The following is a 17,334-nucleotide window of genomic DNA, read 5'->3' on the forward strand; positions in this document are numbered from 1 at the left end:
TAAAGCAAACTTATCCTAAAATCCTCCTTTTACAGTAATTCAGATTGTGAACATAGAAACAGTGTTGTAAAAATACATGCATTACCACGTGGACATACACCCATCATCATGTCTGAGAATTAATAATTACACGTGTCTGGAATGTCACACATCGCTCTACATTTCAAATTAATACCACCTAAAACAGGAATCACACCTTTTAAGGGAGGGTGCTCTCTAAGGCCTTCTTCACGTCCTCCTCTTCTCACCTTCACTCAGTAGGAATCTTTTTGCCATTCTCAAAAACTGCACACACATACACAAACCTAATCTAACATTGCCCACATGTACACAGAGCTGCAACTTTAGGGCTGAAATAAAAGGAGAGCGACTTAATTGCTTGTTCTAAATTTACATTCAAACCAAACTGAACACCTTCAAATGCAACAATACTTGCTGCAGCAATAGCAATTGTCTTTTTTGTCTAGTTTTAGACAAAATACATTTACGCTTTTTGGATTAGAGTATTGCTGAAGGGGAGGGAGATGGGAAGATGATATGTAGGAAGCAGATGATGGAGAAGTGTTTTGGAGGGGAGGAAATCATTCCTTACCCCTTTATGGTTCACTAATGGAGGTGACAGACTTGAATTACTGATGAGTGCAGCCTGTCATCCAGAGCACCTTTTTGTTTCTTTTAACTCGCTTTTACCTTTTAATCCTCTGCGTTTCTCCTTGCTTTTTTTTCTCTTTCACGCCTCCTTACAGTCTCTCTGCTTCCATTAAATGCAGTCCAATACCCCATGTAAATTTATACAAACAACCACTCGTATAAAAGGGCGAAGTCCCCTAAAGCCATGAGCTAAAAAACATCCTATATAGAAATAATTGTTCTTATGGTTTTCACCTACACACACACACACACACACACACACACACACACACACACACACACACACACACACACACACACACACACACACACACACACACACACACACACACACACACACACACACACACACACACACACACACACACACACACACACACACTCCGCCACTGCTCCATTTTATTAGCCATGTCTCAGTTTGTATGGAGGTCAGGCGGCTGTGGCTCTGCAGTGAGCATCCATCATGGCTCTGCCGCTGTGGGGCAGTTTCCTTTTTTCCCCAGCTTATGAGCACCAACTGCTGCTCCTACAGCGCTCGCTCCCACACTGCAGCAGACGGAGCCAGCTTGAGCCATCTGTTTGTAGCTCTACTCCCTATATACTAAAGTCTTGCTTCCTTGGAAGGGCGTTGTGTGTGTGTGTGTGTGTGTGTGTGTGTGTGTGTGTGTGTGTGTGTGTGTGTGTGTGTGTGTGTGTGTGTGTGTGCGCGCGTGCGCGTGTGCGGGGGTGTTATCCTGTAATATTGATCAGGTTTGTAAGATGCCCTCCAGATTCATAGAAGCATCCAGAACAGTTGTATTCTGTTGAAACCTTTGCGTTTAGCTTGAAAAGGGGTCGGCCCTGTGGAAACCGAAAATAAACGTAGACGGAAGCTCCCTGGTTTGGATCTACGTTTCCCCTCCCGCTTCCCTGCCTCTCTGACATGAAGCAGATCAGCGGGTGCGGGCGTGGAATAATTCATTCCTCCTATTGATATCTGAGAGTGCTCACACCAATATTTACTCTCCACTCTCCAACTTTCCTCTTTAATGAGGAAAGACTACCCGGAGTCTGGAAATGTCTGTAAAATACAGGATGAAAGACTCTACGTCGGACTTCTCGATCGCTGTTATCACAATGTTAAAATTGCACTCTTAATGGATGAACTTGTGCTGGAGTGTTGGTAAAAAATAAAAAAAAAAAAATCCCCTGACTTTTTGTGTGTTGACATAAATCCCATCCGCTACTCGCTTCATATTTATTTTTGTGATTGGACAAAATTTATGGCTGAGCTAAAAAAACTGCTGCAGCGTGTGTGCACTCGGCCTTTAACTGCACCAAAAGCTGTAGATGATTTGTAGCCCACGCTATCTCCTTGAGTTTTACAGCCACAGTACATATTTTTCTGTCCACAGACAAATAGATAACAAGAAGAAATGCATTAATCCTAGAGAAAAAAATAAAATAAAACAGTGCTGTGTTCACCCTGCTGTCTTAATATGGGTGCATGCCTTCGTACTGTATAATTTGGTGTGCGTGTCTGAGTCCTGTCAGCGCTGACATGTGAGGTTACAGCGTCATTCTTCACTTTGGTTTCTTCTCTTGTCTGTTCCCCATTTATCTTCCTCACACCTGTCACACTCAAGGAGACCGGGAAGAAGTAAAGCTTAGTACCAACATGGTGTTTGGAAAATAAAAGTCTCCGCTGTTTACAACCGATGCATGATTCCGACTCTTTTCAGAAGTTCTTTGACTTGTTTATTGTTGCGATTTAGTTTTTTTGCCTCCTCGCTTTTCTTTCCTTTTTATGCTCTGCTGTGTCCATTTCCCATATGTTGCCGGCCCTCTAGTTTTCTTGTAGTTTATGGCCACGTTTAGTTTGAGACAGTAAATGCCTTTGCTGATATATCAAGTGCCATTACAGGTTGGTGGGTAGGTGTCCTGTGGTGCTGCTTTTTTTTTGACTCCAGGCTAGTCATTGTTTTTTGTCCATATATATATGTTCCGTTCTGATATTTGTACTTCTTTTCCCTAAAAGTGACCTTTCTCTATCTCTCTCTGTCTCCATATTTCTTGTGTATCTTTCCCTGCCTTTGCCCTTGTCTCACTTTCTGCCTCATCTGCCGTCTCTTTTTCTTTTGCAGCCTGGATGACAGAGGCGAGCTGGCGTTAATTCCGTGGGACGAGCAGAGACACCGAGAGATGGACTGGTGTGAGGCAGAGGAGTGCAGGTAAACACTTCTCATCACCCTTGACATAAACACACAGCATGATGGCGTCGCACAGAAAGCCTTATTATACCCACCAGTTAGGCATGATTATCATAAACTCTGTCCGTACCCATGATAACAAAGCCTCTACTAGAATTGTTCAAATTCATGCAAACAGAGCAGATGCTTGTGCTGGCATCATTATGTGAAACAAAACATGACATCCTATTATCCCAATGTTAAACAGAGCCATAACAAACTAATACCAAATCTTGTTGCACTGCCAATTTATGCCATTTGCCCGTTTCTGTTGGGAGGCCAGCTTCATTAACAATTTTATTTAGCAAGCTGTTTTTTTGTTTTTTTTAATTTGCTCTTTGGTGTAGACTCAAAATATTAGTTGGATACTGGAGTATACTTGGCCATAAATTGCTGGGAGACATTTCTGATAATGTGATTGGAGCTGCAGTGATAGCAGCAAGGTTTAACACAGTGTTTCTCCCCCATGTGTCTTTTTCTTACCACGTTACACTCTTCCTCTTCTTATTTATTCCTCCTTCTGTTTCTGTTCCTCTTCTTTTCTCTCTTCCCTCTCTTTGCTCTGCTCCTCCTTTACTGTTAAAGTTGGTGATACTTTATTTTGTTGTTATCAAAACCTATAGAAAGAATGAATCCAGCAATGTGTTATCCTGTATTAGACTCTCAGTCCTAAGCCCAACCCACAAAACATGCAAGCTCCTAAAAACATGTCACAAATGTGTTACTTTTATTTGCTTATTTATTTCAAAACAGCGACATAATTTCCTAAAACAGCAGCACACTGTAGGTGGATGAGAGTTTGTTGATCAGTTCAGCTGTGAATCAGGTTCTTTTTTAAGTATTTTTTTTATTTTTATTTTTTATTTTATTTTTACAGTGTTTGTGATATCAACTCAAAATTAACAACCAATTTGTTCTCTGTTATGAAGGAACGTGTCACCCATTGCCTCACTGATGTAATACACAGCATGTGTTATGTAGTAGTTTTTTTGACAACAACTTTGTCTCAATAGTTGTTACTTGTTGGCAGGATCAGTGGGTTGTTTGGATGTTTTCATGAGATTTATGGACGACTAGAAAAATATGCGGACTAATTCTCCTTTTTTCCTTTCATCAGCCATTCCTTGCCTTATTAATTCTCTAAGAATGATCATAAATATTCCTCGTAAGAAAACGCTTCATCCATGTCTTTCCCAGAGCGGTGCTGGACCAGAACTTGTTCGATGATGACAGCTTCCTGTATGAGGAGGCTGTAGAGCTGCTGAGATTCCGTACAGACACACCCTCCATCGAACTGCTGACCGACTGGTACCAGAGCAGAGCTCAGGATATCGACTCCTGCTCAAGACAGGTAGGAGCGCTCTCGGAGTGTCAGCATGCTCCAATCAAAGTGTTGGATGGTCAAAAAAAAGGATCGGAGCCCTCTGCCTCCACACTGTTTGGATGCAGGACTTGATTGGACAGAAAATCAAGTCCATTTAGTGATTGACAAGGAGGGAGGAGGTAGAAGTAAGACAACTATTTCATTTTTCATATGAACAAACAAGTGCAATTTTAAAGGTGTTTTCTCATAACAACTCTGAAAAATCAGGAGAATTGGGTCCAGTCATTGTCCACTGTTGCCCTTTTACACATGTACCACACAGAAGATTGTCAGTCAAACGTATTCTCACCTGCTGGAAATTCTCCATATACAAAGAGGACTTGCGGATCCTTGAAATTGTCTGGTGATTTTGCCGTCAGCCTAAACTTGACAGAAGTGTCCGAATCTCGCTGTCTCTTCAGTCAGACATTTCCGTTGGTGCTTCTGATTTTCAGTCAAATCATCGATACTGCCTTCAAATGGTACCTGTGAGCCTGTGGTTATGACAGTATGCCTAGCATTCAAGTGGTTAAGTCATGAGAATTAATTAACAGCAACATGGGTGACAACTAGAAGCCACTTTTACTAAGAATAAAGCAATCAAGCAGGTGGGTAATATAGACGAAATGCAAAAGGCAATAATGACAGAGGGAGAAGATAAGGCCATTGGGAACATCGACATTTCCCTAAGGCGTATTATTAAACAATAAAAAAAAACATCCAATGAAACTTGAACTTTCATGGCCGTCGCCATGACTGAAAACATCAGCAAATAAGTGACAGCTTGTGATCTCTGAGGTTGAGGTCCGAGGTTGTGAATATCACAAGATGGGGACGTTCATTTGGAGTCTTCTTGTGAACACGGTAAACACGAACCAATTAGAAGGCAGCAAAAAATGTCATCAACCACTTGCTCCCTCTGAATTCTCCGGACAGTCACCTGCTCTGTTCACAAATGTGGTCACTCGGGCATTAAATTGACTTTGTACTTACTAGCTGACTGCAAATCTGCATGATCTCTGGTCCATCTGATTTGGACATTTCTCCCCTACAGCTCCTCTGGGTAATGTCTACATAAGTTCAGGGTTGTAGTGCATGTGTGAAAGCACAATATGAATCTCCGCCATTACTGACTGGCTGAAAGTCTGTGTTATCATCATATTTTAATAGGTACTGCATCTTGCCCTTTCTTTTTCACAACAGGCCCTGATTGGAACTGCTACAGGCATCTGGTACAAACTAGTGTTTGCACACCCTGTTAAGGTTCCTTCTCAGGTTCCTTCTGCTTGATTGGATCTTAGAGCAGGGCAGCAGCAGAAAGGAATTAATAGACATCTGGCTGTTTCAAAGATAATTGCTGTTACACACTTATTTTAGATGATCGGGACCGAGAAATACGACCGGCCGGGATTCAGGCTGCAGAGGAGATGTTGCCAACCTCCATCAGTGAAGGTCATTTTGATCCTATCTGTGACAGTTACTATCATATTTGCCATATGGACCTCTAATGAAGAGAAACCGGAGCTTCTGTCACCTGCGTTTTGATACTATAAATGAAGAGTAGGACTTGATAGGACTTGTTTAGTGGAGTAATGGGATGTTAACTCTGCTGCTTCCCACTCTCTCCACCCACTCTATCCACACTGCGGCTCTGTCCCCTCTTTACCTCCTTCACAGTGATGGATCAAGGTTGTCACAGCGCTCCCTTTGTCTTTGTGAAAGGACTAACCAGGGTGCAGTCATATCTTTCCCCTTCATTTCTCCACTTCATCCCTTTCACTCAGTGTAAGAAGGGATGGAAGGAAAGGAGATTTTGAGGTCCATTGCTCATTTTTGAAGGCAACTGGGGAATCCTGCCTTTCATCATCCACTCAAGAGAGAAGGACTGAGAGACTGAGCGTGTGTGAAAAAGGAAGTATTGGTTAATCTCAAGGAATCACACCAGCTCTGTCTTTTATTCTCTCCCTTGTTCCTTTATAATTAGACCTCATCTCCTTTTGCACTCTCACACGTTGCTCCATGAGCCTCTCGGGACTGTCCTTTAGTCTCATGTCTCTGGGTTTTTCACACACTCTTTCTCACACACAGTGAAGTGAGAAAGACAGAGAGAGAGAGAGACAGACACGGAGACAAAGACGCAGAGACACAGATTGGGGGAAAAAAAAAGCTCTGTTGTCATTTGCTGTTTTTTTCTTCTTCTCTCTTTTACTCCTTCTTTTTCATCTCATTTGTTCTCTCTCATTTGCACCCTCCTCCCATCCCTCATCTGGCCTTGTTTATGCTTGGGAAAGCGTTTTCATGGAGGAAAATGGGGCTTGATTAAAAGGAGCGACATCAGAGGAAGCTGGAGTGTTCTAAACCAGTCACAGTGGTGGCAGGAAGCGAGACACTGAATGGAAGGATTGACAAGATGACTCAGAGAGAGTAAGAAAGAGGCACCAGCTTGAAATACAGCATAGAATGGAAGCCAAAGAAAGAAATGCAGACAAATGCTGGGTGAATGTAACATTTCTTCTTACGTTAGTGTACCATAAAGACAGAAAGAGGAGAAAATAGCACATACGGATGGTGAGGAAAGGTCATGGACAGATGTGTCTGTGGGGGAGAAAATAGCCAGTTATAAGGGGGTGAAATGGTAGAAATCCAGAATATTAGATAGAAGTGGTTGTTGTGTTGCGTTCAGAGTTCAGCCAGAGGCCAACTATGGCGACTATGTCACAGAGTTTATCTAAGAGGGGGGGGGAAGAGGATAAAAAAAAATTCAGCAGAGTTGAAGAGAAAAAATGTGAGAATAATGTTTGAACGTGAGGACTGAGATAGGACAGGGATGAGAAACAAAGACGGATCAAATGGAGTTGGAGAATTACAGTGAAGGCTCTGAAATCTGCTGGGGCGATGAGACGGAGACAGCACAGCAGAGAGAGTGAGAGACCGAGGATACGGAGAGCGACGAGGGGAGGGAGATGGAATGAGGTTTTAATTTAAAAGTGTGAGATTTTTAACATCTGAATTGTCAGCGGTTGGCTGGGGAGTCTATCTCTGGAGAGCAGGGAAGAGAAGCGGGGAGGGATGGCGAGAACAGAGAGAATCTTTACTCACAGTTAGATCAATAGACCTCTCCCCTTTGTTGTATCTAATTACTCAGGATCTGAGTAAAGGTGATTTGGGTTTTCTCCTTGTGTGTGTGTGTGTTTTGTATTTTACAAATCAAAAGCGTGCAATTATTTATTCAAAAAGAAGTGTGTTGAGATAAGCTGAAGATGACAAGGTTGTGGACCCTGTGCATGTGCGTGTGTGCCAAAGAGCATTCCTTTCTCTAAAAGGTGGAAAGAAAGCAATCATCACCACGGGGCCCAGCGGCATCTGCCATTGATTGGCTAACATCCACAGGTGGCTGAGCATCGATTGGCTGGGCGCGCTGCCAGCGTATAGGTGGTCGCATATTGACTGGCTGCTCTTCTGGATGGAATTGTATCGATCAGAGTGGCAGGAAGCTCAAATCTTTCCTGTTTTATTGTGAAAAGACTAATGACTGGATATTAGTAATGACTGACAAGTATTGTTTGGCCTCGGACTGGTTAGGATATTGTTGTTTTGTCCAGTTCAGTAATCGCAGCAACGATGTTACACTGATGTAACACATCGCTACAAACAGCGTGTGTATTCCCTTGCTGCATGAGTGTCTTTGACTCGGTTAACTTTTTTGTAACAAGGTGGAGAGATACAAGGTGATATATAAAAATGCAGTGCAGTACAACGGCTACAAAGTACAGCCTTTATGGTGACCACAGAATTAATTCAACAACTCGGACATGACGCAACTTAAAAGTCAGGAGCGTACCGGGCTTCTGAGGTCTTCTGCAGTACAGCATACAAAGTTCAAGTTGTTCTGTCTGCCTTTGTACTGCACTTAAAGGAATAATTTAACATTTTGAGGCAAAGGATTTTTTGTTGTTGTTAAGAGTTAGATGAAAAGGTTTATACCACTCTCACATCTGCACGGTAATTATGATGTTAAATTAAGCAACTGTTCAATTTAGCTTAGTATAAAGAAACACAGTCATTATCCAATTAACATACGGACATGAGAGAGCTCTTTAGATTTTAGCTTGTTTTTTTGCCCTAATTTGCATTTTGATGTTTTAACAGTGCATATAGGTATTATGTATTACTAAATGGTGAGTTCATGACAAAGGAAGAATATTGAATAACTGCTGAGGCTGGACCAGTTGAGAACCACCACACTAAAGAGTTAGTCAATGATAAAATGACATTATAATCCAAGTTAACCAATGATCCAGTCTCTTGAAACTCTTAAACAAAAAACAATTTGGACTATGATGTAGATCTTTTTTTTTTTGGCCTGTTTAAGATGAAGCAAATTTTCTACCCATCAGGTGGACTGTGCCCTGTCGCTGGTGCGTCTCGGGAAGGAGCGGGACATCCCAGAGCTGGAGCTCTTATGTGATGACTTGGTCACCATGGAAACGCTCGTATATGAGTCATCATGTGAGCTGAGTCTGACTCTTAAAGATCTGCAGCAGCTCAGCGACATTGACAAACTGTGCCTGCTCATGAAAAACGTAAGTGCCGATAATTTTAACCTTTGATGGTTTTCTCTGACTTTTTTCCACAGTATACATCAAATCAGTTTTTGGCCGAAAATTCACATTCTTCATGTCATAAGACTGATGAAGAGGCTCTGGTTAAATTGTTTGAAAAGTGTTGTTGTCACTCCACGTGTGCTTAGGCACCAACAACATATAGATATGAAAGAATATCTCGTCACTGAAACTCATTATCATTATTATTACTCATTATCAACTTCAACTTCTTTAATGTCAATCCACTATATAACATACAGACATACAGATGGATAAAAAAAACAAAAACGTTCCTACTGTGTCTAAAATAAATACACAAAACAAGAAAAGCATAAAAATGCAACAACAACAACAACAACAACAAACACCATAGTACAAATATGGGCCCATAGTGCAAAGGTTCTGAGTTTATGGGGCAGTGGGGAGAGATGGGAGAGAGTTGAGCACCCGGACAGCCTCATGTGCGAAGCTGGTCTTCAGTCTGGAGGAGCGTCCATGGAGGCAGGAGGCTGAAGAGGCTGTGTGAGGGATGGTTGAGTCTCTACCAATGCTGCCTGCTTTGCGGTTAAAGCAGGTGTTGTTGATGTCCAAGAGGGAGGGGAGTGTGGAACCAATGAGCCTACCAGCTGCCTTCACGATGTGCTGCAGGGTCTTTCGGTTGGAGTCAGTATCAGTATTATGTTCATGTTTTATTGAAAGGTTTTTCATAGTTTTGACCGAATTCATTTTAGAGACAGATACATGCGAGTTGTTTTTGGTGAAAAAATATTGCTTTCCCCACTCAGCACTATGTTAAATTACATTTCCCAGCATGCCGCTTTGTCTAGCTCCCAGTGTGTGGGCTGCTCATCATCAGTAAGCCTGCCTCCCATTTCCCTGTCATTACATTTCATTTTACAGTTCCACAGTTTACAGTATAGCTACTCTATTGTCTGTGATTGCTTAAAAAAATATATATATATATAATGTATGCTAATTTCAACGTGAATATGCAACAAAACAGACAGAGCAGTTGCACAGTTTAAAAACGGCTTCACAGTAAATCAGTTTCTTTTAATTCTGAAAATCTCTGACATTTGTTGACACAAACTTCCCTTCCAACACCAGCAGGAGAGCTGTGAAAGCTAGTCCATAGCAGGTAGTACAGTTACAAGTCCCCTCGGAGTACATAACATGAGCTGTCCTCTAAATTGTAGCTAATAACTGCCAGCTTTAGCCTATGAGGACCACTGCCAGTAGGATCTGCCATATAGGCAGGCAGCCAGCAAATGTTGTTGACTGCACTAACACATGCTGTTTGACTGGTACTCCCTTTGGGCGCTGTGTGTGTGTGTGTGTGTGTGTGTGTGTGTGTGTGTGTGTGTGTGTGTGTGTGTGTGTGTGTGTGTGTGTGTGTGTGTGTGTGTGTGTGTGTGTGTGTGTGTGTGTGTGTGTGTGTGTGTGTGAATGTTTACCAAACTCGCCTAGATTAAATCACCCTCTTTGCCTGTGTCTGATGTCTTTCTTTATCAGAGACACAGTACAGCACAGCAAAAAAAATGTGCGTGTGGGTGTGCAAGTTTGTATTTAGCATCTGAGAATTTTTTTTGTATCTTTTTTTTTTTTTTCCATGTAAATGCTCTCTTATCTGTATATCCTGAGTAAGAGCTGGTGCGAGGCCCTGCATTAACTTGCCATGCATCCGCACAAAGCACGGCACAACCCACCTAGTGTAGCAATTATAGTTCAAGTTCAGGTTTAATTGCATGCTGCAACTTCATGTAAATGCAGTTTAGTAGGAAATGCTTCTAAAATGTTCTAAAAACATTGAAAAAGAAAGGGAAAAAAAAGACTAGTATAACTTTGCTGATTGTTGTGCACACACACACACACACACACACACACACACACACACACACACACACACACACACACACACACACACACACACACACACACACACACACACACACACACACACACACACACACACACACACACACACACACACACACACTAGACACTCATTTTCTTATTGATCAATCACACAGTACCATCAGGGAGTCATCTATTCAGTCCCGAATTTATTCTGCAGCATGATAAAGACCTTGAACATACAGACAGAGTCATAAAGAGCTATCAGGTTCAATACAAATAGGACTGCAACAGATGGTCTGACCCCCACAGAGGCTTGATCTCAACATCATGGATGTCACAGTGGGATTACGTAAAGAGATAGAAGCAGTTTAGACAGCCTGAATTCACTGAAGCACTGTGCAAGTTCACCAAGATAATCAGATCTGCCAAATAGCTTCAAAAACTGTGTGAAAGTGTACTGAGGTAAACTGGTGCTGTTTGCAAGGCAAAGGGTGGTCACACTAAATACTGATTTCATTTTGTTTGTTTATGTTTATTGCAACCTCTATAAAGTTAACTGATGAATAAAAACATCTTTACTTTTAGTGCTTAGTTGGGTATATGTATATGAACAAGAACATGTTTCATAGGCTGTGCATCTGATTTTTTTCCCCCCAACTTTCAAACATGTTTTTATATGTTTTCTGTTCTTTTTGGTTAACCACCTTGTAACATAATGTTCTGTGACACAGAAGTCCAGTTAATGAACTGCTGTAAAAATAATCTATGCTCATAAGGATTTTTACTCGTTGGTGACAGCAACAAATGACATGATCCAGTGTACTGTATATCTTTCTGGGGCAGAGTGACACTTGTGAGGGGGGCTAACTTTAGCTCATAAACATAAATAATGTACAATCAACTGCTCTCTTTCATAGCACTCGTTTGGAATACGCAAAGGGTTGTATCCCACAGGGAGACGTCTCACTCAAATCGAGGTCAAGCAGGGATCCTAGAATACAGGAACCCTTTCGTATCTTTCAGAATGGCACTCTGAGGGGGAAAAAATGTCAATCAAATCAATCAAAAACAATCATTTAGTCTACAAACACCATTCTCTGTCTGACAAAGTGACAAAGTGGACAAGCTACTGTTGTTGAGGTTTTTTTTAAGAAATATATATCATAATAAAATATATATAAAAGTATAAAAATGACTAAGAATAACGTTTGTTGAATTTGTTTAGTTGAGTTCTCCTTCTGTACTTTTTGGACTTGTGTGAAAGTCAGATCACGTTTTAGGTCATATTTATGCAGAAACGGGTTCACAAACTTTCATGCATCACTGTAACACACAAGTTCATATCAACGCTATTATGCCGCCTGCAGCGTGTTTTAAAGTTGATGTCTTTGTATTACCAGTCCAGCACCGAGCGCTACATAAAAGACGCCTTCCAGTGGATGATGCCGTTCCTGCACCGCTGTGAGGGACAGAAAGAGGACGCTGCCAAATCTCTGCTCGGAGAGTACCTGGTCAGCCTAGCCCAGCGGGACCTCACCCTGCCGCTCATCATTTTCCAGCTCTCCAAACCTGATGCAAGTATCCCAACGCACACACAACACAAGTGCAGGGGGCATCACACTTGTGTAATCATAAATGAAGGCACAGGAAAATGAAAGCAGACGCGCGCACACACACACACACACACACACACACACACACACACACACACACACACACACACACACACACACACACACACACACACACACACACACACACACACACCTCTCTCTCTCTCTCTCTCTCTCTCTCTCTCTCTCTCTCTCTCTCTCTCTCTCTCTCTCTCTCTCTCTCTCTCTCTCTCTCTCTCTCTCTCTCTCTCTCTCTCTCTCTCTCTCTCTCTCACACACACACACACACACACACACACACACACACTGTGGCTGTGGCTGTTTATGTGGTGTCAGGGCCAATGTCGTAGCCCTACACTGTAAATGTTATATTTATAAACCCATAAGGGCACAGCCAAGGACAGGTCTCTGGCCTATTACAAAAACACACACACACACACACACACACACACACACACACACACACACACACACACACACACACACACACACACACACACACACACACACACACACACACACACACACACACACACACACACTCCACAGGAAGCAAATACTCAAATTGATGCAGTACTTTAGTGTGTATGTACACATAAACTACAGGATCAGTTGCACATCAGTACTGTACGCACATACCGACTCTGCTGTGCTCTCCTCCAGTGCCAGCAGAAGATCATCGGGGACCCGGACCAGCTAATGGCGGTCGCTCTGGAGTGCATCTACAGCTGCGAGAGAGACGACCAGCTCAGCCTCTGTTACGACGTCCTGGAGTGTCTGCCGCAGAGGGGCTACGGGTCAGACACACACACACACACACACACACACACACACACACACACACACACACACACACACACACACACACACACACACACACACACACACACACACACACACACACACACACACACACACACACACACACACACACACACACACACACACACACACACACACACAGTATAGAGCCATGCATGATCACACACCGCCACAACACTGGTTTTCATTCAGATTATGAAAGCCATGATGTAAGGATGATAAATCAGTCCACTGCCTCATATGCAGGGCTACATCGGTCCCAACCTTCCCACCTCTTTCCTTTTCTTCTACTTTTCTGTCTCCCTCACAGGACCCATCAATAAACCTAACTACCACCTCTGTTTCTGTCTCCCTCCCTTCTCACCTGTCTCCTCCTCCTCTTCCTCCCTCTCTGACTCCAAGGAGCCATCAGTTAGCCCAGCTACAGTCTATACAGCATTTCCTACCACCTACTATTGCTGTCTTCACCCTTCTCTCACCCATCTCTTCTGTAACACATTTTATTTCATATGGCAAGAGGGCCTGTCCTTTAAGTTCCCCAGGAGGCTGTGTGGGCATGCAGTGCATTTGAAGTAGAGCGAGTTATAATAAAAGAATGAAAGGAGAAACAAGATCAAAGAGGACAAAAGAGAAAATAGTTGATAAAGTGGACCCATGGAGTGTCAGAGCAGGTAAAGAGAATTAAAAAGACTCGTTCTTAGTTGAATTGTATTTCCTGTGTTTAATTGAAGAATTCAATTACTCCTGTAAGAAAAGCTTCTTTTTTTTTCTTTCTGCAATGAAACACATACTTTTCAACAGTGCTGTCTTTTACCCTTTTCAACCTGCTCACATAGTTCACTTTAGCTGCTCTGTGGTGTGCCATGCTGTGATCATATGCATTTCCACAGCACACGCACAGCGGGGGATAACTGCACTGAAGCGAGATAGTGTCATATTGGTCTGGAACAGGGCCAATCTCAAACAAGGTGCGATGATTGTACTAAACAGCAAATATAATACAGGAGGCTAAAGTTGTAATTTTTCCATTTGTGAGTTTTAAGGTTTTTATGCCTCTGCGTCGGTGAGAGCTGCAGCTGGAGGCGTTATGTTATCAGGTTGTTCGTCTGTCCCTTTCTCGTGAATGTGATATATCAAGAACGCCTTCAGATGATTACTTGGTCTCGAGGATGAACTGATGAGAATTTGGTCAATGTGACGTCTCACAACATGCTTATTTAGAGTGGTCATTACTTAATAATTCGTACTCTAATTATGACAAAATTCCCCACAAATATCCAATAGGATAAAATGATGGAGTCAGTGATGGCATTTTATAATCCAAAAGGTCAACTTCACTGTGACATCATAATGTTCTGCAAAAACACTTCTCTGGTCATTATTCAGCACCATAACTCAGGAACAGAAGGGGAGATCGTAACCATTTTTCACCTTCAGTTGGGCACTAATTTGATGACACTAATCTTGTGTGTCGACCTTGAAATTGTGCTGATTGTATAGATCTTCTGTGCTGTCTGGTGGAAGATGTGTGTGAAGCGTCCGTAATTTTGAATTTGTAGCTTCCGTGCAGCCAGCATCCATATTTGAAGCAGAAGACGTATGAGGATTTCTGAGTGTGGACAGATATGGATGTAAACTGCAGCTTGACTGGTTATTTGAGGTAAATAACTGCATGGTGGTAATTCTAGTTTCCTCAGATCCAGAGACGTCTGTTTCAAAGATATTTTTGCAGCCACTCCAATGCAATGTAGATGAATGGAGTTTATGTCTGATACCTACGGCGATGAAAAAGGACATTTAATAATCTCAGCAGCAACAGTCTTTCCAGAAACAATGGCATGTTTACTGTGAAATGTCTGAGTGGGAACACCAGCCCATTCCCAGGTCATGCTCGGTGCCATTTCTTTTTTTTAAATGGTCAGACAGTTGAAGATAGTCTAGGTGACTAAGAGTTGGTAGATCTGAGAAATGCAGTTTATCTTGTTGATCACATTTATAGATTCAGATGTATCATTGTCACGTCCAGTTTCACATACGTCCATTTGCTAAAGACAGTTGAACTGGTCGCCCAATCAAAACATGCATGAAATATTCAGCAGCATGAAAATGTATCCTCTTAATTGCAATTTGCTGCTGCAGTTCAGCAGTTGACGATATTAATTGCTTGATCTTAGCAGTTTTTTTGAAGATACTTCAACATATATATTACTCCTACTTTTTTCTTTCGACAGTAAATCAGTAGAGAACTGCATTCCAGACTAAACATTCCACTTTGCTAGGCGGATTTTACAGTATTTTCTGCACTGTTTGGATTAGCAAGGCTGCAAGGCTGTACTGTTTATGCAATGCTTTCAATTTACCATCTCTCCCAGGAGTGTTTTCTCTTACTTGCTAAGCTCTAAAATTGCCATCCTAGGCTAGACTATTACAGATTTGCGAGAGAAACCATGACTTGATAGTTTCAACCCAATTTTCTGATATTTGATTTTTTTGTGAGACAGCTTAATTAGCTATAAATCTGCTCCGAAGAATGTTATGTGAATTCAGCCTTGGAGAGGGGGGGTGGGGGGGGGTTTGTAGAAATGGACAGGGGGATTAGATGGTGAATGAGGAAAAGGACTAGAATGAGGTAGAAAAGGGTTTGAAAGAGAGGAGGAGCAGAAGGTGGAGCAGCAGAGATGGATGCAGAGTGTTCACAAAAACAGACAGATACACACTCACACGTGCTCACTGACACACATTCGCACACACGGAGAAGGTTGTTTCATCAGGGTCAGGACTCTAGTGGGGGGACAGGCCAGCCTGACCCAGAATCCTTTGCCTCAAGGCAAGGCATCATGGGGTTTTATTTTTAGTGGGGAATCGGCACAACCTCACAGTGGTGGGCCACACACACCCACACATATAAAGCACACTGCATACACTATACCAGCAGAAATACACACACACACACACACACACACACACACACACACACACACACACACACACACACACACACACACACACACACACACACACACACACACACACACACACACACACACACACACACACACAGCACACTGCGTACACTATACCAGCATAAATACACTTACAGGCCCACGCTCGGAGAGTGTGCACACACTTTATTATGCAAACTATTTTCTACTTTGTGTTCTACTTTATACTCCAAATACCTATTTTAATGTAAGTAACAACTGTGTGTTAATCATTCTACAGACCAGAGACGGACATCACAGCACCGCTCCACGATCAGGTGGACAAACTTGAGAAGCACCTCAGGTATGCAAACACTGTCACACATTCTCTCTCCTCCCCGTTCAGCCAGATGTACAGATCAGAGCTGAAAATGAGCTCATCCCTGTCTTTGAGATGTGAGGATTTGCTGCATTTCTCCTTTCCCGTCACAGCTAGAATATATAATGTATTTTTGTTTTTGGACCATTTTCATAACAAAACAAGTATTCACTATGGCTCTTCATCCATACATCCCTGTATGTATCTGTTAGCAGGGCTTTTAAAGTGTTGACAAGAACAACCCCTTCACCTTGGTGACTAGTGGCGCACTGCTTGTGAAATGTTCACGACGTAGCGATGCTTATTACCTCCCTCCCATTATGTGGCTGATGGAAAACGGCAAGAAGCAGAAGAGACACGGATGCACGGTCAACTTACCGTGTGTCCCTTGGTATTTAAACAGCCTCGGGCATTTTCTCAGTTACTGGTTAAAATCACAGAGAGAGGCACATAGCCTCTCTCTCTTTCTCCTCCACCCTTCTCTGGGTGAACTCCAAAACACAGAGCAGTGATGAAGAAGGAAGGAGGATAAGGATGAAGGCAGGCGGGAGGTGGGGGTGAGCCTAAAGGGAATGGGAATGTAGATGATGGGGAGGAAGAGGAGGAAGCAGCAACAGGAAACCCAGTGTTAAGGCTCAGCATGTCCTTTACTGACAAACATCTTGACGTATTTACGCGCGCACGCACGCACGCACGCACGCACGCACGCACGCACACACACACACACACACACACACACACACACACACACACACACACACACACACACCTCGGGGAGCCGGTGGAAAGTGTGTTCATGTGTTCATTTTGTGTTGAAGCATACACACTCAGATGAATCAAGCAGTAAATGCAAAGTGTCTGCTCTCCAAGCGCCTCCAGAATAAAAGCTGTTTTCA

The 17,334-nt window shown here is 42.6% G+C and overlaps 1 protein-coding gene across 1 annotated transcript in view; it reads left to right on the forward strand.

Annotated features, from left to right (window-relative positions):
• nbas (NBAS subunit of NRZ tethering complex) overlaps positions 1-17,334 on the forward strand; it is a 153,597-nt gene that overhangs the window by 37,550 nt on the left and 98,713 nt on the right. The window contains exons 22-27 of the mRNA XM_069722866.1: positions 2,775-2,861; positions 4,077-4,230; positions 8,640-8,825; positions 12,104-12,277; positions 12,980-13,113; positions 16,361-16,423. Coding sequence (XP_069578967.1) covers positions 2,775-2,861; positions 4,077-4,230; positions 8,640-8,825; positions 12,104-12,277; positions 12,980-13,113; positions 16,361-16,423 — 798 coding nt within the window. The remainder of the gene's footprint in view (positions 1-2,774; positions 2,862-4,076; positions 4,231-8,639; positions 8,826-12,103; positions 12,278-12,979; positions 13,114-16,360; positions 16,424-17,334) is intronic.

Source organism: Brachyistius frenatus, unplaced genomic scaffold, assembly GCF_029030835.1.
Source record: "Brachyistius frenatus isolate BFR_SWC_R1_liver_20210118 unplaced genomic scaffold, ASM2903083v1 Contig_307, whole genome shotgun sequence".
Taxonomy (NCBI): Eukaryota; Metazoa; Chordata; class Actinopteri; family Embiotocidae; genus Brachyistius; species Brachyistius frenatus.